The 26,877-nt window shown below is 41.1% G+C and overlaps 1 protein-coding gene across 2 annotated transcripts in view; it reads left to right on the top strand.

Annotated features, from left to right (window-relative positions):
* Positions 1-24,213, top strand: part of LOC124115061 — a 43,530-nt gene extending 19,317 nt beyond the window's left edge. The window contains exons 8-15 of one of the 2 annotated variants that reach the window (XM_046475894.2): positions 1,537-1,609; positions 7,666-7,827; positions 13,509-13,559; positions 15,631-15,859; positions 16,213-16,346; positions 17,080-17,167; positions 21,832-21,955; positions 22,420-24,213. In XM_046475894.2, the coding sequence (XP_046331850.2) occupies positions 1,537-1,609; positions 7,666-7,827; positions 13,509-13,559; positions 15,631-15,859; positions 16,213-16,346; positions 17,080-17,167; positions 21,832-21,955; positions 22,420-23,686 (2,128 nt within the window). In that variant the 3' untranslated portion in view covers positions 23,687-24,213. The remainder of the gene's footprint in view (positions 1-1,536; positions 1,610-7,665; positions 7,828-13,508; positions 13,560-15,630; positions 15,860-16,212; positions 16,347-17,079; positions 17,168-21,831; positions 21,956-22,419) is intronic. The other variant, XM_046475895.2, reaches the window with a different exon arrangement.
* Positions 24,214-26,877: the final 2,664 nt, after the last annotated feature.

Raw genomic sequence — 26,877 nt, 5'->3', positions numbered from 1 at the left:
CATCGTGAGTTAAAAAAGTATCTGCCAAATTTCTCAGCTGAGAACAATTCAGTAGGCTGAAGTTTAAAGAACACCCAATTTTTGGGGGCTATAGTTAATCTGTCGTGTCATGTCCATGACACATTCACTATAGTTATTAGTTATATGAAAAAATGTATGTTCTTAACCTTTTTGGAGTAGTATACTGAAGAAAAAAGTTATTCATAATTCTTTACTTTTTTCTTCAGTGTATAACTGTACATGTAGTCGGAATTTGTATGGTGTAGAAGCTTATGTAATCAATCTCATTAAAATCAGATCTTAGTTCTCGCTACTGCTAAACAAAGATCTAAGGTCATCCCATTACGGGTCACGTCAGACCGACCTTGCGCGAACTTTGACCGACCAATGGAATGACCAATCAGAAGGCAGTTTTCTCGTGCTTTACAGCACTAATTTCAAAGTGGCAACTACGCTTCGAAACGTATTTTGACAAATTCTCGATTACAAATTTAAAACCTGAAGAAAAGAACATTCTGGAATGGCTAATAGATGGTCTAGATTGTATGGATACAGTCGTTAAACCCATAACTATCGTTCGGATTTAAAGTTATCGAGGCTGCATGATCAAAAATCACATTCCGACTGTCACTTTCATAATCTGGTAAGCGATGTTCTGATTGGTTGGATGAAAGGTCGTTCTGACGTGACCCGTAATGGGATGTCCTCAGATCTTTGTTTAGCAGTAGCGAGAACTGAGGTCTGATTTTAATGAGATTGCTTATGTAATATTTTTGGCATATTCTTGTTCAGTGACATTCAAGATCTATTGGTGAAAGTATGAGAAAAAGAATTGGTGAGCTACAGAACCTTGTGGTTATATTTGTCATTTTATATTCAGCATCCTGTTGAATGTTAAAACATTTGTCACCTGCATCCTGGAATATTAGTTTAGAAAAGCTGTAAAGTAAATTGGTCTGGCATAATTCATTACAAATGTCATCCTCGCGAGGCAAGGGAGTTAATTGACTTTAAAAGTCCAGTTTTGGCTCTTGCCGAACAAGGCTGGAATAATGTAGTTATATTTGGGCTGGACTAACGAGTCTATGCATATTCCAATCAAAGTCGCGTAACGAAATTGACATCCGGTTTGTGAACTGGATGCAGATTTCAGTCATTTGCAGGATTTGCAAAGCATGTGTACCATTAATTCAGCATCAACATATATGTTCGAAATCCTTTAATGTTTTTTATCATGATCTGACGCACTCCATAAAGTAAGACCCATTTTATTTCAATGAACATCTTGATTATTGATCAGATCGTCTTCACTGGGCGCCGCCATTTTGTTTGAAGCAAATGCAAGTGATATGAGAGGTGGAATCTGATTGGTAAATAGGAGGAACATAGAAGGGACATAACTTGTAACAGCCACTGGTGGCGCTACGATTGAGCCCAGAAATTCCATCCTAGTACCGCAAGAGTGGAAACTGGACTTTACAGTCAGTTGACCCTTGTCTCGGGAAGATGTACAAATGTAATGTTCTCTGTCAACAGGTGCGACCTCCACTCCGGGTTCAGCCACGCCGACATGGAATACACGGAGGGCAAGGAGAACCAGCTGTTTAAGGTCAGATCACTAAACACCCGTGGGGTCCCGCTTTAGATTTGGTCCCCAACAATTTGTGCTTGTTGTAATAGGCGACTTAATGGATGGAGTGGTCAGGCTTTCTGAATTGGTTGACACATAGTGTATGCCAGTTGCAGGGATTGTTGCTCATAATATCAACAACTGGATTGTCTTGTCCGTACTTGATTATTTCCAGGTCCCCATCATAAGGCTTTTGACTGTGATTTTGATTTAATACTTTAAATCAATAATGCAACTTTGATAATGATTTTGCATCACTGTTTTATGTTCTATACATGTTGTTTTGAACTTTCTAGTTGTTTTACATGCATGAAATAGAAAATGTACAATGACAGGTTTGTTGAGCAATGAAAGACTTATCAACATGTCATAGTTGTGTATTAAAGCTATACACATTTTTGCATTTTATCTAAGGTTTTTAGAATTTCTATATATACACAGAGGCAAAAGTTAATCTTTCATTGGTAATCTTGGCATTTTATGGGTTATATTTTGAGTACTGCCCTTATCTTGACTAACACAAGTTAACCCAGGTTGAATCTGGTCAACACTGGTCGCTGGATGTATGGTAACCTCAGCCCACTCAAATTTAATGGTAGACCTAGTATCTATATGACAGCTGTGGGCAGTGAATGTGGATCTAGGTATGTATGGAGTTGTCTCCCTTATGCTACAAAACTGCTTCCCACGACTTTAATTCACAGTCATAATTCTTTCAGTCAATGTCTAAATACAATAAATTGTAAAATAGCTGACAAATTCAATCAATTTAGATGTAGCTTGATTCACTCAGTTGCAATACTAAATCCCTGAGAATCCCATGATATACTATATAAAAAAAGTCTTCAGCAACCCAAGCTATCCGTAAAAGGCAACTACGCTTGTGGTAAAAGGCGATTAACAGGATCGGGTGGTCAGGCTCGCTGACTTGGTTGATGCAATTGCGTGGATCGATGCTCATGATGTCAATCACTGGATTGTCTGGTCCAGACTTGATTATTTACAGGCGTTAAACAACAAACCAACCAACTAACTTTTATATTACTATGACGAGTATATATTTAAAAGATTGACAGATTGACTGATTCTACAAATTAGGATTTAATATATATATTTGCAATGCATGAGCTATGTGGACTGGATGAGTGTTGAGATGTTTGACCCTAATACAGAATTGTACACCACTGGTGCCATGTCAATTTTGCACATGCAGCACAACTTTCACATGACAACCACACGCTCTCAGCTATTAATATGAAAAACGTAGAAGGCAAAGTGTTTCAGTTTGAGTCATTCAGAAGCTTTTGTACACGTCAATATATGCTAATTTGGAAAAAACAACATATTTTATCCAACTCTGTTAATACCGGTAATAGTTTATAACACTCCAAAGTATGACTTCAAAATATTGACTTTCTGTTCATTAAGGCCCAGTGGCCTGAGCGGTAGCTAGGTGAGAATCATTATTATATAAACGTCATGAGTGTAATGCCCTCATTTCACTAAATCCCGAATCACCCTCAATAGGCAATTTTTCATGTTCGTAGATAAATCTCAATCATTTCTTGAAGTTCGTAAATGAATCTTATTTGATTCCCAAACATTCGAACAGTTCACGGGAGTTCGTCGAATCGGCGTGAAAGTTTTTGTTTGTCAAAAAATTTCATGGAAGGGTCCACGAATTGCAATTTCGTGGCTGTATCGTAATCTCTTGTAATTAATTCTTATGTTCTGTAACAGCTTTGTAATCGATTCTTTTGCATTCTTGGTTATTCTTAGTAATCGTGGCTCCCAACATTTCTTGTCCTCAACATGAAAACATCCTGAAACTGCCACGAATGTCCCGAGTCAACTAAGAATCGAATCATGTAAGAATTAAGTAAGAACAACATTCGTAACTTAGTCGTAGGTGATTCTTACAATTCGTACATGTTTCTTAACCCATTCCTGGCACTCTTCATATTTTTCAACCCGATTAGCCACGAAAGTTTGCATTATTGGCCGAATCATTACGAATTTCCAAAGTTTCCAATTCAGGGTGATTCGTGATATTCGTGGTCGTAGGGAAAGGGTGGCATGAGGGTTTGAATACCAGCACCAGGAAATAATTTAAGAATAGTTAATGAGAAGGTTATCTTTTTTTAACAACATCACAAAAATAGTTTGTGATGTTATAAACAATGAACGACTTCATCTTTAATTATTTGCAACACTGAGTTTAAATGTACTCCATTTATAATGTGCCATTTCATTCACTAAGTGAATGCTCATGGTTCTATGTTATTATTAACCTGTCACTGGATCAGTGGGAAGTCAAAGTGCATTCTCAGCTCCCTGGGGAGTATACAACCAAGCTGCTTTTTGTGGCGCTAGAAGGTTTAGTCACATTTCCATCTCATCCTACCAGGTACCCATTTACTGCTTGGTGAAAAGAGCCATAATTTGAGCCAAGCCACTTGACTTATGTTTCATTGTGGGGCTGGACCAGAAGGATTAGAAACTCTCAGTCAGGATTTCCACCATCTCTCTCCATCACTAACGTTGCTGAACTTGGCCTGATATGTGAGTTGTGTGCACACAGGACCACGTGCCACCACGAGTAGACCTCCCTTGGTGTTGGCGGCAGCGTTAACCCCAACTCTGTGTTACCTCACTTACATGTGCCTCGGATCTGTCTCAGTCACTGACTCCCTATACCTGGGTTTCACACCTCATTGCTCCCACACCTGTCTCACCTGTAATTAAGACAGGTAAACTGGGGTTCACCTGTACTACTGACCTTAACAAAGCTACAGTAGTCCTTGACTTTTTATTGACATATTTATCATTGTGATGTGATATGTTGCTTTCTAGTTTTACATATGTGTAGGTATTGAGTAATTCATACAAAATATGTCTTCTTTTTTCATACATACATTTTTTTTGCATTTTCTCTGGTTTGATATTATTTCTTGACTTTTTTGCCACATATGTTGAAAGGAAAAGCTATAAAATCAAATTTGTAGTTACAATTGTTTATCAATATCAGTAATAATTAAAATAACATCACAATCCATCTCCTTCTAAATCCTCCCGCCCCATCTAAGTTTGTTGTGATTTGTTATTTGTTTCCAAATTTGTTTTTTAAATAGGGTCAAAAGTTTTCAGAAAAATGGAAATAAAGCTTGAAAGCGTATTTTTCGGATATCTATTGGCCTACTGTAAAGATTTTTTCATAGTGTATTTATCAACAGGACCGGAATCAACTCAAGATGTTAATTTCATTAAATTTGTATGAAAATATAAATCTGTTATCGAATTAAAACATCCTAATGTGTGTCAACAATTCAGTCATAATGATCTGTCTTTGAAACATATGAGAAAGAAAAAGGAGATATTCTAGTCTTTAATTGAACCTTATATAAAATGTCCCAACTGCATGCTGAATAGGGCTGCAACGAATACACTATGAGGCGAATACGATTCGTATCACAAATATAGGGTAATGAATACGAATATTAATCCAGGAATACAATAACAAGTTAGTAGCTGATGTTTTATTTTTTATATTCAGTGAAGCAATAACAACATAAATTATTTGGTTTGTTAATTATTAATATATTCTACATTTATATACTGCACTTATCCAGGTACTAGTATCTCCTCAAATGCGACAATGACCAGTGACCACTATATTGTCAATTTAAATAGTATAAGAGTGTTGTCTTTTGAAGAAATCTATGCATATAATATGTTCTTATGGGTATTTTTATGTAAATGCACATGCTTGCATATTCATAAATATTCGATTCTAGTGGCCACGAATAACGAATTCATTTCATGAATGGATACGGTTCGATTCACCGAATACGCGAGTGAATCGTAACAGCCCTAATGCTGAACAAGACGTGCAGTGGTGCACACAATCACTCAGCAAGAGTCGGAGATAATGTTTCCATTTGGTCGGCAGCCCGAGATAATTATCAGAGGTCAGTGAGTTCTGTAGTACTTCTGATACTGTCAAACACACAATAACAACACAGAGATAGACGGAGTTAATTGTAGCGAGTCGTAAGGAATGGAGTATCTAGTGAGTAGCACTATGTCTATATTGTTTCTTTCACACAGGATGATGTTAATGTGGCGTGTATATTATCTATGGTTTAGCTGCCAACAACGATATGATCCATGATTTAAAATTAATTGCTAAATAGTATTTGAAGTTAGTGTTCCTGTTTACCGGTATTTACCAGTTTTTACCGGTAAAATTAGGCTTGGACAGGTAATTCATGTGAATGCCAGTCCCTGTGGACCGGCAAATAAAGGACCTTATAAATCTGTGATATTCATATAAGTATAATTTTCGAGCAAAGTCAGCTTGTCTGTTACCATCAGAGTTTCCCCTTGTTGATTTCTAGTGTGAGGAAATTACATTTTGCTTTGCTTCAAGGTTAAAAATATATTCGTAGTGACTTCGTCTTAAAATATAAAAAACTAGATGAGAAAATTGTGACTGAACTTGGTGTGAATAATGTGTAGATCTAACTGTTACTTCAGAGATGACATCATTGCATTGAACATGATGTTGAAAGAATTATAACCAGGTAATTTTCATGTTTTTTTATTTGTTGAAAGTTGGGACTGACAAATATTAGGGGGGTCTGGTAATTTTTAGAGTTACCAGTCCAACATGACTGGCAGTTTCAAGAGCCAGAGTTAGAAAGGAGGTACCATAAGGACCCTTTTTGGTCACTAGTACAGCAGTAGAAATTGGCACTAGTCCTGTAGTCCTTGCCAAACTGCCCAGTAGTTAAGGTATCATAAGGACAAGTAGAAATCTGCCATTTTTAAGGGTTTTGCTATATGTTATCATTATAAGGACTAGTGGACTGGGGGCATGGGTGGCCGGCCCAGTCGTCTAAGGCGCCGCGATTCGCTGTGCAGAGTTGCATCCCTTGGGCACGCCAGAAACCTATGATTGTGGGTTCGAATCCCCGTTCGCCCCAATTATGTTTCTAGGTTTGTCAGCACCATACCCGTGCTCGTGGGTTTCACTGAAGTGGTAAACGTCTGAGACCTGCATCACTTTGGGCTTTCCTCCCACATTAAGCTGACACGCGCGATATAACTTGAATACTGTTTAAAGTGGTGTTAAACCAAACTCACTCACTCACTCACTAGTGGACTAAAACTGTTACTTTCTACCGCTGTAGAAGGGTAGCCTAGTGGTTAAAGCGTTTGTTTGTGACGTCAACAGGCCGAACGCCCGGTTTAAATTCCCCACATATGTACCTTGTGTGAAGCCCACTTCTGGTGTCCCCTGCCGTGATATTGCTGGACTATTGCTAACAGTGGCATAAACCATACTCACTTTGGTCACCAGATTTGTGTAGTTTAAAAAATGAGCAAAATTTTGAATGAGCCAAATAATGAATGTTATCTCATGCGTTCATATGGATGAGACTCAGAATTTGGTCTGTTTGTCACTTGCCCATTATAACAACATCAAATTTAGAGGCATGGCTTATATGTGTCAACATGACCAATTTGAAACATTTTCAGGAAGTATTTTCTAATATTTGGTCATGTCAGCAAGTCCTTGACAAAAATATGCTATAAAGGAGGCTCATCAGCTCGTCAGTCATATCAAAATGTCTGATAATTTTCTTCATAATATTGCAAAGTCCAAGATTTAACATTTCTAATGGACCAAGAAGTTCTCTTAATCTTCCTCGTCTTAAGAACAGTTATCTAGAGAGACAGGATAGTAGATATAAAATTACTTGTTTTAGTGACCACCAATATTAGTGACCACAAGCTAACAAGCACCAGGTATTTGAACCCCAGCTAGATGATATATATCATCTAATTGACATTAATTAGGGGCAGTGGGGTAGCCTTGTGGTTAAAGCATTCGCTCATCACACAGAAGGCTTGGGTTTCCTATATGTGTATTTTAGTTAGTACAGCATCAAACATTAAAATCTCCAACAATTTTAGGGATTCATTTATTTCTTGCCATCAGTATCTGTATACTTTGTTGCTATTTCTTCCAGCTGGTTGACTTTGAGAAACTTCTGTGTCACCATGACGACCGTATCGCCTGGGTGCTGAACAAGAAGTATCTCAAAGATGAATGGGATTTTGGCCATGAGACCCTCAGCAGTAACCGAATGTTTAAAGAACCGCCCATCACGAATGATGCGAGGATTCAGCAGGTAAATATACCCAATGAAAAATTTAATCTTTATGTAAAGGAACTTTTTGTTACTTTTCTCTATGATATCTTTAGGGGTTTATTTAGGCATTCTCTGAAGCTGGTTCCAGCTCAAGGTCTTTGGGGTAAAAAAATTTAAATTGGAAATTAAAATTCTCAAATCAGGATGTAATGTTTTAGCATTGTAAACAGTAAACACAGTACAGATGAAATGGCTATACTATTTAGTTTTACACTATTGTAATGCAATGCTAGAACACATCTGAAATTTTAAAAACAGGGATTATAAGAAATAATTCCCTGTGGTCTGAAGTAATATATGGGCTCTTATTAGGTACTTGAAATTCTAGATAAATCCCTGAACTGTTTACTTACTATTTTCTTTTTATTTATCATTGTGTTTACTAGTGCTACTATTAGTGTCTAGTGACCTAGTGACTAAGAATCATTAGCATTAATGCATTTTAGCAGATTTCAAGAGCAGAGGGGGAGGGAGTTTTGGAACCAGTAAGGCACTGAAAATAAGGACCCTCCTGTAATGCTTGTCATATTTTTGGATGACCCTCTCCATGTCCTTGTACATTTTTTTCATGACCCTCCTGAAAAGACCAATTTTAAAAGCACTTTTCATTTAATTATAAAAATGTTTTTTTCTTTACATTACCGTCCCTAGACATGTTTATTATTTTTTACCCTCCCCTGGAGACTGTCCTATTTTTGGGTGATCCATCCCTGATTCCCTCACACCCACCCACCCCTATAATGAAAGACCAGTCCATGACAAAAACATTGAGTTGTTGGTTGTCAAAACTTACTTGGGAGCCTTCCTTTAAATCAAAATCTCCACAATCTTTCAGCCTCTGGAGGTGTGGAGTTGATTTCGGGGTCAAATCAGTAGGACCTTTAGAACTATGACCAATGGACATACCAAATTTCAGTTTTTCAGACAAAATGCCGACTTTCAATTTCTTGTGTTGAATTGCAATACTGCATTGTGATTAATGTCAATAAGTTACCATTGGTAATCAACATGGGAAGTTTGATAGGTCAGTTGTAGGGCTGGGATGGGTACCTCGGGTACTCGGGGTGGGTGGGTCCTGAGTAGGGTCCAGGCAATCCTCTGGGTACCCGGTTCCTACCTATATGTGATATATTGTTTAATGACAAAACAATAAAATTCCATGGTTGCACTGGTACAAATTGCTAATGTTTGTATTTCTTTCTGACTATGCACACAGTCCTTCTGACTTTTATATGTTTGAGGGGGCGGTCGGGTAGCCTAGTGGTTTGCTCATCAAGCCGAAGACCCGGGTTTGATTCCCAACATAGGTACAATGTGTGACGCCCATTTGTGGTGTCCCCTGCCGTGAAATTGCTGGAATATTGCTAAAAGCGGCATAAAACCTCACTCACTCACTCACTTAAATGTTTGAGTAAACATAAAGGTTCAGTCAACTTTACCGTATACATGTTCACATCGTATTATACTGTATCTAAATACTTTCTGCCAGGGCAGTTCCCAATTGAACATTTTATACCCAAATTGAGACCTACCCAGGTAGGGTCGGGTAATACGGGGTCGGGTACCCGGGTAGGCCATTTGGACTCGTCCCAGCCCTAGTCTGTTGAACTGAGTTGAGAACATGCTAGAGTTGAGTTCCTTGAGATTGTTAGACCTGTGACTAAATAACACTGCCTGGGTGTGAACAAACATCTCACCTGTGATGTATATGACTTAACCACCTTGCCATACATCATCGGAGATTCAAGTTGATAGGTGTAAAGCACCTTGTATTGTATATCAGTGAGCCATGATTGGGGGATTAAGATAACCTTTACAGGCACACAATCCAAATTTACTACCTGGGTACCCACCCCACTGTTACCTGATCCTACCCGGGTACCCGCTGTAGGTCTCAAGAGATAGGTACAAACTGTCTCATTGGGAAAAGTTTAACTGTAACCCTTGCAAAATGTATTTAGATACTCGTGTAAAACACACTGGTGATGCATGCACTGTTCAAAGTTGACTGAGGTTTTATCTTTATTCAACCATATAAAAGTCTGGGGGCATAGTCAGAAAGAAATGCGAACATTAGTGACTTGTAGTGTGAGCATATAGTTCAAGATCATTTTTGTCATTAAACAATATATTACATGACCACGGGTCAAGGTAGTTCTGTGAGTACCCGGGTCCTACTCATGACCCACCGGGCCCAGGTACCAGAGTTACCCATCCTAGCCCTAAAACACACACACTCACCCATGCACATACACACACATACACAGTCAAAAACATTCAATAAGAAAATGACATATCAAACTGTCACTAAACCTAAATCAATCTTATTTGACAATAATAACCTTGTATAAATATTAATAAGACAAAATAAGGCATTTAAGATAACAGCCGTCGTTTTGATCGACTGCACTAATCACCTGACCTTGAGTGACCTTGAGTTGTACATAGTTTATACATTAACATACACCCTCTACAGTAACCAGAGTGGAGAGAGGGAATGTCTAGCTCTGGCTCACCCAATAGGTACAGTTAGTTAATATACAAACATGAACTGAAACCCCTGTGCAGAGGGGCAGCAATAACAACAGTTCAGAAATTCGAGGACTAATTTTTGTGTTGTGACTTTAGAAGAGCTTAAGGGACAAACGATTTACTATTCTAGGGAGTGCCTTGGAATTTTGTTTGAGACGGAATATTTATGTGGTCACAGCTTCAAGAGATACATTTTCGGGGGGGGGGGGGGGGGGGGGGCGGACCCACAATTCATTTTTTCAGGACATCAAGTCAACAATTTTTTGTTGTGGTAAAATTAAAATTATTTTTTTCTAGTATTTTATGGAACACATTATATGTTTTTTTAAACAATCTCAGTCCCCTCCACCTGCCAAATAAAATATAGTTATACTACTCTAAAGAAGTTAAGAAGATAATGGTGGTCCTGAGCGTGTTTTGTGTAGTATAACTCAAGTTGATTTTCACTTTAATTTCGACCTACCCAAGCAAATTGGTTAGGTTAGACTTTGTAAAAATTCATTTACCAATCATCTGACCCTAATAAATAGAAAAATGGGGGAAAATCAAACCTTTTATTTTGCAGAAACTTACATATTCACCACCAAAATAAAGTGTGAACACAAAACATTAAACTGCAAGACAAGCTTAGCTAACACTGCACGTATGACAACATATTCACATGACATTTTTTAAGAACAAAAAAGTAATCTTAAAAGTAGCCAGGCAGGATTTTTTACACAAAAAGCGTAAACAAGATTTAAAAAAGCTGACCTCAACACAATATCTGTAAACCATAAAATAAGAAAACAGGCCTAATACCACAAGAGTATTGGCTACTATTCTCGTATTCCTGGATCAGACATGTATTGTGAGTGGCAGAGAATATTGGGTCTGTTGTCAATAACTTCATTGTGACAACGTAAGTGACAGGCACAAACAAAATTGACTTTATATGAGTAGCGAGAGATTGCGACTCCCGCTGTGTTGACGTAAGGGGTCCTATTGTGAAAGTTAGTTGTCTCAGCTTGATAGAATCTTGTGCAGATACTGGTTGATACAACGTGTAGTGAACAACGTTGTGTTTATCTGGACGTTTGGTTGTATGATACGAGGTAAATATTGGTTTTTATATCTTTCTTTGTTGTTTGTTTCATCATATTTTTGAGCCTCGTATTTAGTACTTATGACGAAATTTGTTTATATGCATATATTTTATCAAGTGAACTTTCAAGTTTATATTTGTTTGAATCTCCAGAAATGATGTCATGATAGAACAATGTTTTATCATGAAATGAACCACACTTCGTTCTTCATTGGTCTTTGTGATTTATCGTGAAGCTATCTTTTATAATGATTTAATAGTATTTTTGCTGATATTTGTACAATACAATGCATAAACATGTGTATTTCATCAAATGAATTTTCAAGTTTATGCTTACAAAAGTTACATCATGTTTCACAAAATTAATAAAACAGTCTATTTTTAGGTACATCTTCACGTTTTTTCATAATGTTCTATCAAATAACAATCATTGATGAATTTAAATGTCTTTTAGCAAATAAAGGTTTACTATTTAACGTATCTAATCCTGTCTGATTATGATAAATAAAAATGAAGTGCCAATATTTTTAATCAGTTTAAAAAAATTAGATGTAACTAATCAAACACTAATCGTTTTGCATCTACTGCTTGTGCATTTTAGATGGATCATAGATCCAGTTACTGAAACATGAAAGTAATCCTTATCCCGGGTAAGCGTTATGGAGCGTCTGCCCAGAGAGCGGAAGGTCATACCAAAAGACTTTAAAAAGATGGTACTTGTTGTTGCCCTGCCTGGTGCTTGCAATAAGGGCTAAAACAAGAACTGGTTGGCTCCGAGTCTGTATACTGTGTCTGAGTAGGGTATTCATGTAAAATGCAGCATGGTATCTCAGTGGGCTAGCACTATAAAATCAGCATTAGTCCGGACTAATACAAGCAGCCAAACACACACACATGTGCATACATGTCGCGGTATAAGTGCAATGTTTTGGAATGTGACATTACACTTCATTTCACCTCACATCAAAATTCAAGTAGTGATGACAAGTTATGTCTATGTAATCATCAACTGCTAAAATTACAGATGTCCAGGGAAGATGAGAGAGATAGTGCTTCATAACTTTGTATATTCTGAATGTAGCTTTCGACACCTAGGATGTATCACTGACTCAACTGTCACTATGAAAACACTGATTGTATCAACTCACCTACAGCTGGTGATTGTACCTGCATCCTGCCAGGGCAAGGGAGTTAACTGACTGTAAAAGTCCAGTTTCCACCTTGCCGAACTAGGTTGGTATTATGGAGTTATATTTTGGCTGGACTAACAAGTCTATGCATAGCCCAATCAAAATCCTGTAATGAAATCGACATCAGGTTTGTAAACACCATGGCAACTGGTGCACCGATTTCATCGGATTACAGGATTCACAGAGCATGTGTACCACCAACAGGAGGCAACAGATATTTTCCAAATCTTGTAATGTTTTTAATGAAAGTGCTCAAGTGATTTTATGCACTTTGCGAGGTAAGACCCTTTTTTATGACAATAAAGATCTTGATAATCGATCAGATCATGGGCGCAACAGTGTTTTTTAAGCAAATGCAAGTGATATGAGAGGTGAAATCTGATTGGTCAGTAGGATGGACACAGAAGGGACATAACTCGTAATAGCCAGTTTTGGCGTTATGATTGATCCCATTAATTCCACCCTAGTTCGGCGGGGACATAACTCGTAATAGCAATTTTTGGCCTTAAGATTGGTCCAAGAAATTCCAGCCTAGTTTGGCGGGGACATAACTCGTAATAGCCACTTTTGGCCTTAAGATTGATCCCATCAATTCCAGCCTTGTTCGGCAGGGACATAACTCGTAATAGCAACTTTTGGCATTAAGATTGATCCCAGCAATTCCAGCCTAGTTCAGCGAGGGTGGAAACTGGACTTTTAAAGTCAGTTCACTCCCTTGCCTCAGGGAGATGTTGTACCTGTGTCTTCACAAACACATATTTTATCACTTTTACCTGTAGTTTAGATATTTATCACTCTATAATTCTGTGTTTTGTATGTTATAGATGTTGTTGTTTCTAACACACCATTTTCAGCTGGAGGAGCGTAAATTTAGTGATGAGTATGTTCACTGGCTGGAAGTTGAGGTAATACTTGGTGGTGGCGTACCCACCTCATGTAGTCGATGTGGTGGCAGCGTAGTTGGCGCGGCAGTGTAGACAGCATCGTCGCAGCTGCGTAGTGTGTGCACATATATATCCTATACCTAGAGGCCAGCAGATAGTTGTGGGTGTTAGTGGTGACTGCATACCTTGATCGTGGTTATCAGGATCTGAAGAAATGTGCAGCCCAATTCTATTATTGATGTTCTAAAATCAGGCCATGTTATGAGGGCAGACCATTTTACAATTTGTTTCAGAAAGCTTCCAGATTTAAAAAAGTATATATCATTGTCCACTGGGTGTCATGAAAAATCTGTGTTGTGGGTTCTAAAAATAATTGTTCATCCACCTTTCAGAGAAAAATATTTGTTTGTCTGGAAGAAGTGACAGAAACAATATTCTGTGCTTAACAAATATCCCAGCCTTATGAATACTAAGTGCTTGGCCCCTATCTGAAATGTATTTAAAAGCTGTGTTTTAAACGAATTTTACACGCTCCAGTCAAGAGCCAATTATCACTTCACCTGACTTTGAATATTTGGAGTCCACCAATCAGATTGGCTGCACTAATATTCTACTGCCCAGTTTAGTCTGACTTTGAGATCAGGTAGAAAAGCTGAGCTAGCATACATCTTCAAAAAATTTAAATTGTAATACCGGGAGCCTTATATATGTTGTGGTGCAACCATCAGATCTTCTGGTCTATGTGGGTCTGTGGTACTGACAGAAGACATGCCAGGGGTAGTCGGATTTGTACAATGGACTTAGCTATTAATAGAGGTTCATTATTATTATTGGGACAGTAATAACATAACAAATGTTTAACCTTTGAACACACAAATTGTCAGTGTTTGATTTTTGTTTAATTCTATATCTTAAACTGAATTTATTTGTTCTAGTCTTGTCAAGGTAAGATATCAAAGTCAGATGTATATTAAATCGGTCAAACACTGTGACATGAACATTAGTGTGACAGTCATGTTACATTGTGTGACAGTTGTGTTACATGTACATTGTGTGACAGTCATGTTACATTGTGTGACAGTTGTGTTACATGTACATTGTGTGACAGTCATGTTACATTGTGTGACGGTCATGTTACATTGTGTGACAGTCATGTTACATTGTGTGACGGTCATGTTACACTGTGTGACGGTCATGTTACATTGTGTGACGGTCATGTTACACTGTGTGACAGTCATGTTACACTGTGTGACAGTCATGTTACATTGTGTGACGGTCATGTTACATTGTGTGACAGTCATGTTACATTGTGTGACGGTCATGTTACATTGTGTGACAGTCATGTTACATATACATTGTGTGATGGTCGTGTTACATATACTTTGTGTGACAGTCATGTTACATTGTGTGATGGTCGTGTTACATATACTTTGTGTGACAGTCATGTTACATTGTGTGACGGTCATGTTACATTGTGTGACAGTCATGTTACATATACATTGTGTGACAGTCATGTTACATTGTGTGACAATCCCGTTACATTCTGTGACAGTCATGTAACATGTATATTTTGTGACTTTCTCCCAAGTTGTACATAGTATTATGTCTGTGGTAGATCTTTAGGGTGTGAAGTTTGTTTGTGTTTGCAATGATATAACTGCAGTACAGGTAGCGTAGACTGTGTATCATGCTAAGCGGCTGCCATTACTTAGTGATGAGGGGAGGAATGTTCAATACATAGGAAATACTACTTTTAACAAGATAAACTGAATATGTAAGAACACTTTCTTTATGATATTTTTATCAATTCATTTTCAAGTTTCAATGTTCACTAGCACTACAAAGTAGAGATAATTTATGGATAACAACTAATAGATCCCTATAGATGCTCATACAGAAGTATCACCTTTACAGTAAATAAAGAAGTTGTTATCGATAAAATGGTCTCAACTTTGTCATCCGTCAACTTCTAAGTATGCCTATCAAACAATTCACTATCATTGTCTGCTATTTTAATTTGGTTTTGGATATCAAAAGAGACATTTCTATGTAGTTATAAAACAATCTCAACAAACATTAAAGTATATTTCAGACCAAGTTCCACAAGAGGAGTTACTCTCATCTGAAGAATGAGGTGGGCCATTCACAGAAACGTGTGTATCGAGCTCATGCGGGCTACATACGAGGACGACCAATCACAGCGCCGAATCTAAGCATGTATCAACCCAAGGAGGAGGAGCAGAAGGCTGTCGAGACCACGGCGAAGGAGGCGTATCAGACGGTCAGACAGCGGCTTCGATCAGCTCCTTCCACAGCCAGGTGTAAGAACATTTATTTGTGTCTACTGTAAATACCCAGATAGCAAGTCTTTTTGATGTAAAGTTGTTTTGTTGATTCATCAGACCCTAAAAAAATAAAAGAAGTGCTCGTGGGTTTCAACAAAGTGGTAAACATCTGAGACCTGCATCACTTTCGGCTTTCCTCTCCGTCAACCTTACATGCTGTGATATAACTGGAAAACTGTTCAACCGGCAACAAACCCATCTCACTCACTCACTCACTGTTACGCACCTCCCACATTAGGCTGAAATACTATTCAAAGCAGATAAAACCACACTGACTTAGCTAGTGATCCATCTGAGTTTTCAAATGAATGTCACTTGGATATTGGCAGCTACGTCTCTGTTTGCGGATCGGCCCACAACGAGGGAGTATCAGCGACTGACTACGCCCCAAGTTGTCACCCGGGGAGATTTGTCGGAGGTGGAGACGAAGCTCAATGGTCTCAAGTTTGACATGATCACAATGGCAAGTAACTGTTGTGCTATATACAGCTATAAGGATTTTCTGTTTCAAGTATTTTTTTCATCAACACAAATAGAAAACTAATATTGTCAGTGCAGCTTTGTGGTTCACTTCCTGAACATACCGTATTCAACGTAATAAGCGCCCCGCTCTAATAAGCGCCCACGGCGATAATTGCTAACAAATTGGCTAGTGAACAATCCCAATTAGCACCCCTTCCGATTGATCAATGTACACAAGACTTATTTATTCGCGTATAATACACACTCGTGTGTTTTATGCACCCTTAAAAATGGCCTATTAAAATCTGGAAAAATATATCTGTCGTACATAAACATTTCAGACTGTCAACTTAAACCACGAAATTTATCTTTCAACTTCAACTTCAAATTTATTATTTTTCACCAAAATAATATTTGTATAAGAGCCCCTATTTCTAAATTTGAGAGCGCCCTGGGGGCTTATTACGTCGAATATGGTAAGTTTGAAAGAAAGTTTTCAGGAGAACAAGAAGATTTTATGTGAAAACTTTAGGGTTAGTTCTAAAAAGATAATATTTAAACTCTGTCATATATGCACAGAGATAATTTCTCTGATTTCCTTATGATGGTTCCTGGTATCATTCAGAGTTTCAATATTCACCCACCTGCATGTGTGATTGTACCATAGAGCGGCATGGATTCAAGTGAGGAGTGGTGATTGGCTGCAGACTCACCTTCCTCTGTTATCTCCACAGGACAGCAAGTACGACATTGACAAGGAGGAGAAGATGGACCATTACCTGCCTGGGTACCGTGACAAGCTAGCACAGCGGCCCCCTCCAGGTATGTGATAGTCCCTGGTCAACACCTAGTGTGTTACAAGCTAGCACAGCGGCCCCATCCAGGTATGTGATAGTCCCTGGTCAACACCTGATGTGTTACAAGCTAGCACAGCGGCCCCCTCCAGGTATGTGATAGTCCCTGGTCAACACCTAGTGTGTTACAAGCTAGCACAGCGGCCCCATCCAGGTATGTGATAGTCCCTGGTCAACACCTGATGTGTTACAAGCTAGCACAGCGGCCCCATCCAGGTATGTGATAGTCCCTGGTCAACACCTGATGTGTTACAAGCTAGCACAGCGGCCCCATCCAGGTATGTGATAGTCCCTGGTCAACACCTGGTGTGTTACAAGCTAGCACAGCTGCCCCATCCAGGTATGTGATAGTCCCTGGCCAACACCTGGTGTGTTACAAGCTAGCACAGCTGCCCCATCCAGGTATGTGATAGTCCCTGGCCAACACCTGGTGTGTTACAAGCTAGCACAGCTGCCCCATCCAGGTATGTGATAGTCCCTGGTCAACACCTGATGTGTTACAAGCTAGCACAGCGGCCCCATCCAGGTATGTGATAGTCCCTGGCCAACACCTGGTGTGTTACAAGCTAGCACAGCGGCCCCATCCAGGTATGTGATAGTCCCTGGTCAACACCTGGTGTGTTACAAGCTAGCACAGCGGCCCCCTCCAGGTATGTGATAGTCCCTGGTCAACACCTGGTGTGTTACAGTCCCTGGTCAACACCTGGTGTGTTACAAGCTAGCACAACAGCCCTGGTCCCCACCTCGTGTGTCATGGTACCTGGTCCCCACCTCGTGTGTCATGGTACCTGGTCCCCACCTCGTGTGTCATGGTAACTGGTTTCCACCTGGTGTGTTACAGTCCCTGGTACTCACCTGGTGTGTTAAACTCTCTGGTCCCCACCTCTTGTGTTACACTCTCTGGTCCCCACCTGGTGTGTTACAGTCCCTGGTCCCCACCTGGTATGTTAGAGTCCCTGGTCCCCACCAAGGATGTTACAGTCCCTGGTCCCCGACTGGTATGTTACAGTCCCTGGTACTCACCTGGTATGTTACAGTCCCTGGTTCCCACCTGGTATGTTACAGTCCCTGGTTCCCACCTGGTATGTTACAGTCCCTGGTCCCCTACCTGGTATGTTACAGTCCCTGGTACTCACCTGGTATGTTACAGTCCCTGGTACTCACCTGGTATGTTACAGTCCCTGGTCCCCACCTGGTATGTTACAGTTCCTGGTACTCACCTGGTATGTTACAGTCCCTGGTTCCCACCTGGTATGTTACAGTCCCTGGTCCCCTACCTGGTATGTTACAGTCCCTGGTACTCACCTGGTATGTTACAGTCCCTGGTACTCACCTGGTATGAAACAGGCTCTGGTACTCACCTGGTATGTTACAGTCCCTGGTCTCCACCTGGTATGTTACAGTCCCTGGTCCCCACCTGGTATGTTTCAGTCCCTGGTCCCCACTTGGTATGTTACAGTCCCTAGTCCCCACCTGGTATGTTACAGTCCCTGGTCCCAACCTGGTATGTTACAGTCCCTGGTCCCAACCTGGTATGTTACAGTCCCTGGTACTCACCTGGTATGTTACAGTCCCTGGTCTCCACCTGGTATGTTACAGTCCCTGGTACTCACCTGGTATGTTACAGTCCCTGGTCTCCACCTGGTATGTTACAGTCCCTGGTACTCACCTGGTATGTTGCAGTCTCTGGTCTCCACCTGGTATGTTACAGTCCCTGGTACTCACCTGGTATGTTACAGTCCCTGGTCTCCACCTGGTATGTTACAGTCCCTGGTACTCACCTGGTATGTTACAGTCCCTGGTACTCCCCACCTGGTATGTTACAGTCCCTGGTACTCCCCACATGGTATGTTACAGTCCCTGGTCCCCACTTGGTATGTTACAGTCCCTAGTCCCCACCTGGTATGTTACACTCTCTGGTCTCCACCTGGTATGTTACAGTTCCTGGTCCCAACCTGGTATGTTACAGTCCCTGGTACTCACCTGGTATGTTACAGTCCCTGGTCTCCACCTGGTATGTTACAGTCCCTGGTACTCCCCACATGGTATGTTACAGTCCCTGGTCCCCACCTGGTATGTTACAGTCCCTGGTCCCCACCTGGTATGTTACAGTCCCTGGTCTCCACCTGGTATGTTACAGTCCCTGGTCTCCACCTGGTATGTTACAGTCCCTGGTACTCACCTGGTATGTTACAGTCCCTGGTCTCCACCTGGTATGTTACAGTCCCTGGTACTCACCTGGTATGTTACAGTCTCTGGTCTCCACCTGGTATGTTACAGTCCCTGGTACTCACCTGGTATGTTACAGTCCCTGGTCTCCACCTGGTATGTTACAGTCCCTGGTACTCACCTGGTATGTTACAGTCCCTGGTCCCCACCTGGTATGTTACAATCCCTGGTACTCACCTGGTATGTTACAGTCCCTGGTACTCACCTGGTATGTAACAGTCCCTGGTCTCCACCTGGTATGTTACAGTCCCTGGTACTCACTTGGTATGTTACAGTCCCTGGTACCCACCTGGTATGTTACAGTCCCTGGTACTCACCTGGTATGTTACAGTCCCTGGTCTCCACCTGGTATGTTACAGTCCCTGGTACTCACCTGGTATGTTACAGTCCCTGGTCTCCACCTGGTATGTTACAGTCCCTGGTACTCACCTGGCATGTTATAGTCCCTGGTCCCCACCTGGTATGTTACAGTTCCTGGTCCCCACCTGGTATGTTATAGTCCCTGGTACTCACCTGGTATGTTACAGTCCCTGGTCCCCACCTGGTATGTTACAGTCCCTGGTCTCCACCTGGTATGTTACAGTCCCTGGTACTCACCTGGCATGTTATAGTCCCTGGTCCCCACCTGGTATGTTACAGTTCCTGGTCCCCACCTGGTATGTTATAGTCCCTGGTACTCACCTGGTATGTTAAAGTTCCTGGTCCCCACCTGGTATGTTATAGTCCCTGGTACTCACCTGGTATGTTACAGTCCCTGGTACTCACCTGGTATGTTACAGTCCCTGGTCTCCACCTGGTATGTTACAGTCCCTGGTACTCACCTGGCATGTTATAGTCCCTGGCCCCCACCTGGTATGTTACAGTTCCTGGTCCCCACCTGGTATGTTATAGTCCCTGGTACTCACCTGGTATGTTACAGTCCCTGGTACTCACCTGGTATGTTATAGTTCCTGGTACTCACCTGGTATGTTACAGTCCCTGGTACTCACCTGGTATGTTACAGTCCCTGGTCCCCACCTGGTATGTTACAGTCCCTGGTCCCCACCTGGTATGTTACAGTCCCTGGTACTCACCTGGTATGTTACAGTCCCTGGTCCCCACCTGGTATGTTACAGTCCCTGGTCCCCACCTGGTATGTTATAGTCCCTGGTTCCCACCTGGTATGTTATAGTCCCTGGTCTCCACCTGGTATGTTACAGTCCCTGGTCCCCACCTGGTATGTTATAGTCCCTGGTACTCACCTGGTATGTTATAGTCCCTGGTCTCCACCTGGTATGTTACAGTCCCTGGTCTCCACCTGGTATGTTACAGTCCCTGGTCCCCACCTGGTATGTTATAGTCCCTGGTACTCACCTGGTATGTTACAGTCCCTGGTCTCCACCTGGTATGTTGCAGTCCCTGGTCTCCACCTGGTATGTTACAGTCCCTGGTCCCCACCTGGTATGTTATAGTCCCTGGTACTCACCTGGTATGTTACAGTCCCTGGTCTCCACCTGGTATGTTACAGTCCCTGGTACTCACCTGGTATGTTGCAGTCCCTGGTCCCCACCTGGTATGTTATAGTCCCTGGTACTCACCTGGTATGTTACAGTCCCTGGTCTCCACCTGGTATGTTACAGTCCCTGGTCTCCACCTGGTATGTTACAGTCCCTGGTACTCACCTGGTATGTTACAGTCCCTGGTCCCCACCTGGTATGTTATAGTCCCTGGTACTCACCTGGTATGTTACAGTCCCTGGTCTCCACCTGGTATGTTACAGTCCCTGGTCCCCACCTGGTATGTTACAGTCCCTGGTCCCCACCTGGTATGTTGCAGTCCCTGGTCCCCACCTGGTATGTTACAGTTCCTGGTCCCCACCTGGTATGTTACAGTCCCTGGTCCCCACCTGGTATGTTACAGTCCCTGGTCCCCACCTGGTATGTTACAGTCCCTGGTCCCCACCTGGTATGTTACAGTCCCTGGTCTCCACCTGGTGTGTTATAGTCCCTGGTCCCCACCTGGTATGTTACAGTCCCTGGTCCCCACTTGGTATGTTACAGTCCCTGGTACTCACCTGGTATGTTACAGTCCCTGGTCCCCACCTGGTATGTTACAGTCCCTGGTCCCCACCTGGTATGTTGCAGTCCCTGGTCTCAACCTGGTATGTTACAATCCCTGGTCCCCACCTGGTATGTTACAGTCCCTGGTCCCCACCTGGTATGTTACAGTTCCTGGTACTCGCCTGGTATGTTACAGTCCCTGGTCCCCACTTGGTATGTTACAGTCCCTGGTCCCCACTTGGTATGTTACAGTCCCTGGTCCCAACTTGGTATGTTACAGTCCCTGGTCCCCACCATGACAATGACGTTACCAAGTCTCTGGGTAAACCCATTTTGATCGGGATGTCTTTGATTATTTAAACAGTTCCTCCTCCGGAGCCAAAGCCAGAACCTCCCAAGTCCACCCACTGGACGGAGGAGGTGATTGAGGAACTGGTCCATCCCAAACAGAGGCTGCCTCCCTCTCATGCTCGCAAGTGTGATGCCAGGTCAGCAGACATTGCCTTCCTGATAGACCTCCTAAATCTTAACTTTCTAACATTACAGTAATGACAAGGACCCTTTGACATGCTTAGTTGTGGACATTGCTTCCTGCAGAGAAACTAGTTACGTGTGATGTAGCTTATGATAAGTTGGCAACATCTCAAAATATATTGCTGAAAAGATTTAGATTTCTTAGGTAAACAATAAATTGATTTTTGATCTCATTTATCAACAAGTGACTTGGTAGGAATTATATCTTGTGTTATATTTTATGTGGTTTTTTTAAACCAATTATTCAAGTATAGAAGGAAAACACACACAGGATTTTCTTCTTCTGTAAATACTTGGGGACTAAACTAATAATGTGATGCAGGATATATGAAAGTGAGGTAGGTTGGGTTGAAAATCAAATCATTTATTATGGCCTAACACCCTACGTTCATGTCTCACAATGAATGTTATTGTTTAGATTCCGTGGCTGGCACCAGGTGAGAACGAGGCGAGGATCGCACTTTGTCCTGGTGTCTCGATGCTATGATTCCTCCCCCAAGGGCAACCTGTTCACCAAACTGAGGGAGCGAACTTTCACGCCAGTCCAGCACATCCACAAGGACCACCTCTACCGCCACACCACCATCAATCAAGTCCAGAGAGGGAAGGGTCGCCTGGGTGAAGAGAGACCCGTCACTGCCCCTGCCTTCATGCAGAGAACAAGAGTCAGACGTGAGAAAGAAGTCCTGTCCGAAAGCATGGAGGGAGAGATCGTTCATCCACAAGCTCCCACCCCGAGAGATGTGGATCAAGATGTTCCACTTGCGTTTGGGGAAGATGCTAGACATGAGGAAAGGATGGCGATGGTTGGGAGGAAGAATGACAAGGAACCGAGTCCTAGGGGGGCTGACTTTGGGTATGAGTCTTTTGAGGAGGAGCTGCAGAGTAATGAACCTTTGGGGAAGAAGGTGTTGGGAAGTCAGATGAAGGGAACTGTGGTTTGTGATGAAGGGGTTGGTAATATGGAACCGGACAACGGACCTTGTGAAGATGTTGAGATACCAGTGCCCCACATGGAGCACAGCAAACCCAAGATTGTAGAAGTTGGCCAGATTGGGACTATAGCGCTACTGGAGAAGATAGCCGAGTCTCAGGACCTCGAGGACATATTCAGTCAGTCCTCCCCAACCCGCCAGGATGAAAATCATGAGTCAGATGGTCGAAAATCTGAAGAGACAAAAATTAATCTGGTGATGTCGTCCCCAGCGGAGTTTAATCAAGTGACTGAAGTACCATGTACCTCAAGTCCAGATCCTGAACTGGATGTCCCGGATTCTGCCATGGACAGACACACCTGCCTCAAGGAACTTAATAATGACAGGTCAGAGTGCACAAGCATGGAGAACCAGTCTGAGATAATGAGAAGTAGGACAAAAAATGACCAGAATGAACCAACACCAAAGAGTAAGGCAAGCAACCTGAGGACAAAGTCTACGAAATCGGAACATCCCGAAACTACAAATCAGGTCCTGGTTATGAAACACCTGAAGCCGAGAAGTGCTAGTAGTGTTCGAAGTTCAAACCATAGTGTCAGCTCAAGCCTGAAGCGTTGCTACTCGGCAGGAAACCAAAGGAGAAATAGCTCCCTGTCCAACAACAGCAAACACTTCAGGCTCGTCCACAGAGTTAGCGACTCTATCTCTAAGGATCTCAGGAAAAGACTACTAACTGCTGGGCATTGTTGATATAGGCCATGTGTCTATGTCCACTAACATATTGGCAATATTTAATCAGCTCCATTGAATGGTAGCTATAATAAATAATTTATAGGCAGTAGTATTTTATAAGGCTCCGTTCAATGGCATCTAACAGAGCTGATGGGCAGTGTTGAATTGGTTTCATCGAATATTGTGTTCATAATCACTAAATTTAACGTATGGGCAGTGTTAACATGGTTGAATGACAACATAGTTACTAAGCCGTCATTGAAGATATCTGTGTTTTGGGCAAAACTAGCCAGTGGTATGATATTGGGTAGGTATATATAGTCAGTGAGAGAGGGATTGCCATTCTGATGACATGTGAGTACCAGCATGTTCCATGTATAAAAAATGTTGGCAAAAAGTTATCAGAGATATTATAAGAATATGGTAGTTGCCTAAACAAAAAATTTTTTGTATTAGGCAAATAAAATAAAAGTTTTGGTTCTCAGGCACCGCCTGCATCATCATAAAGTCTTCCCCACATTTCATTTTTATTTCCATTTTAAAAAAACAACAAAAACATCCTAATGCTTAAAAACAATGCGATCCAATATAGCACGCAGTTACTTCCCTTTACATGCTCACTGCTTTACTGCGCATCTCGTGTTATGGTCATGGCGGCAATAGGAGTTTGTATTCTTGTTTATGTAGGGAGGCCCTTTCCAAGGTTGATGGTACACTGTTTATTTGTATACTTACTAGTTTGAACACGCAAAAAAAAAAAAAACACTGCCCAAGCACACTATATTTTTAAAAGTCATTGCCTGAGAACCAATTCTTATAATTTGTTAAGCCTTAAGGCCATTGATTTGGTTCCATTGAATGCTATCCATAATCAATAACTTATAGATAATGATAACTTGACTCCACTAGAGTGTTCTTATTACTTCTTCTATTGGACAGTGTTTATTGAATCCAGTGAGTGGGATCCATATTTAAACAATTAAGGGCAGTTTTAAATATGCCCAATGGAATACATGGAACGGTTGGTGTCAATAGTAGCAAACATGTGGGCAGTGTTTATGGGTACATTGGGTGGTGGCTGTAATGAAAATGGAATATCAGTGTGTTTATGTGTTTTCGGTGAATTATTGAATGGTGGTCAGTGAATTAACAAATGATGGTCAGTGAATCTGAGTGAGTGATGGTCAGTGAATCTAAGATGGTCAGTGATAGCTAATGAATCGACAGTTTCATATCCTGGGTTGGGGCTGGGGCTTATGTCCATCAGAATAGTTTTCCTTTCACTTCTTCAAGACATACAATATTTACCACTGATAGGAGACAAACAATTTGCTGGCTGCTTGAACACAATACATTTTATGTTTTTTTCTGGATATCCAGTGAACAGTTATCAATTACATTGTATTGCTCAGCTGTGAGACAACAAATTCTTATCAGATCAACTTTTTTCACACCAGAGATCGATAGATAGATATGTTGTTTAGTGTTTAGATGGTAATAATATTATTGGAAATATATTATCTAAAAAGTAATTATTTTGTTGTTTGCATCTAAATATACAGAAAAGAACACTTCTTGTAAGGTACTTGTCCTGGAATTTGAAGGAAAATGGCCTTACTACCTCGAGACATTAGTTTCTTGGGGCCAGTGTACCAAGCGATCAATCCTTACTCCCATACGTTAACACAGACTTTGGTCAGTCGTAGCACTATGGTTGTTTTGTACGACGGCACCCTGGACATAACCCTATGTATTATATCTCCATTCTGTCATGGTAAATACCCTGAACACATTACCATTATTGCTTCATTTCGGTGGTGACATCACCACATCCAAACCTCCTATCCTAACGGAGCAACAAATTTCTCTTGCTCATGAGAGTAATTTGATTGGTTGTCTATATAGAGTGTCTTGCTGTTCGAATTGGGCTCAAAATAAAACTGGTAGCGAATAGGTTCAGGTCCTATCATAATAGAATGGAGACATAACACTAGGTGATAGGTTCAAATTTGTTTTGTTTGTTGTTTAACGCCACACTCAGCAATATTCCAGCTATAGGACGACGGTTTGTAAATAGTCTGGACCAGAAAATCCAGTGATTGACATCATGAGCATCAATCCACGCAATTGGGATACGATGACATGCATCAACCAAGTCAACAAGCCTGACTAACTGATCCCATTAGTCGCCTCTTACGACAAGCATAGTCGTCTTTTATAGCAAGCATGGGTTGCTGAAGACCTATTCTACCCCGGATCTTCAGTCGATAGGTTGAAGTGACATTTCAGTAAACTGTATTATCTTAGGTGTGGGATCCTTCTTTTCTCAGTATTAGTTGGGCTCCATCACTTTCAACAATGTTCATCCATATGGTGGGGAACACATGACATGGGCTTTGCACAAAGTAGCCATTTTGGGAGTCGAATCAAGGCTTTTGATGTGGTGAGCCATGTTTTTACCTCGCGGCTACTCAGTATTACATGTAGTTCCTGGAGAGCTTGTTTAACTTCAGTTCTAACACTACTCGAATGTCCTGAATTACCATGAAACCTATTGTTTCTGAATAAATGGCATAGAATGTTTGGTTCATTTTCACTGACAATACTGGATGAATATGCTGCAGCAGCTGTTCTTGGTTCCATGTAGAATATCCATTGGATACAACACATTAGGTTTGTTTCTTATTGTCTAATAAACAAGGTAACAGTTACAGTAAAATCTGATGTTTTACCCTGGTTCTGTACCTGACTGTATGAAGACCTGACCCTCCACAGTAGTCTCGTCAGGCAAACTTTCTAATCCACCAATCAGCATGGATCTAAGCATTCAGAGCAGCATATCCGATTTCTGTCTAGCAAAAAACCTAAAGGGGCAATGGAAAATAAACTACCTTAATGTTGCGGATGTCTTTTCTGAATGCCATAGTGTTTGACACCCAAAATGGTGTACTATCAAGTAGGGGTGAAACGATACATCGTGAGTTTTCATGTGATACAAAACAGGATACCTTTTTCTCTGTATCGATCCAAGACGGAACACTTGCTAAAATAAACAAGAGTTTGCCACTAATGTGGCTATATCCCCTGACCCTGTTGCAGAATTTATGACATAATTAAATCTAAACACACCCTAACCTTTTTTAACCGAGGTGGAACTTGTCATGGAAATTGTAAAAAAAAGAAATTCTAAATAGCAAAAGGCACCAGTT

This window comes from Haliotis rufescens, unplaced genomic scaffold (genome assembly GCF_023055435.1).
Source record: "Haliotis rufescens isolate VD_foot unplaced genomic scaffold, xgHalRufe1.0.p SCAF_6, whole genome shotgun sequence".
In the NCBI taxonomy this organism is placed as follows: domain Eukaryota; kingdom Metazoa; phylum Mollusca; class Gastropoda; order Lepetellida; family Haliotidae; genus Haliotis; species Haliotis rufescens.
This window is presented reverse-complemented; position numbering and strand designations above follow the sequence as displayed.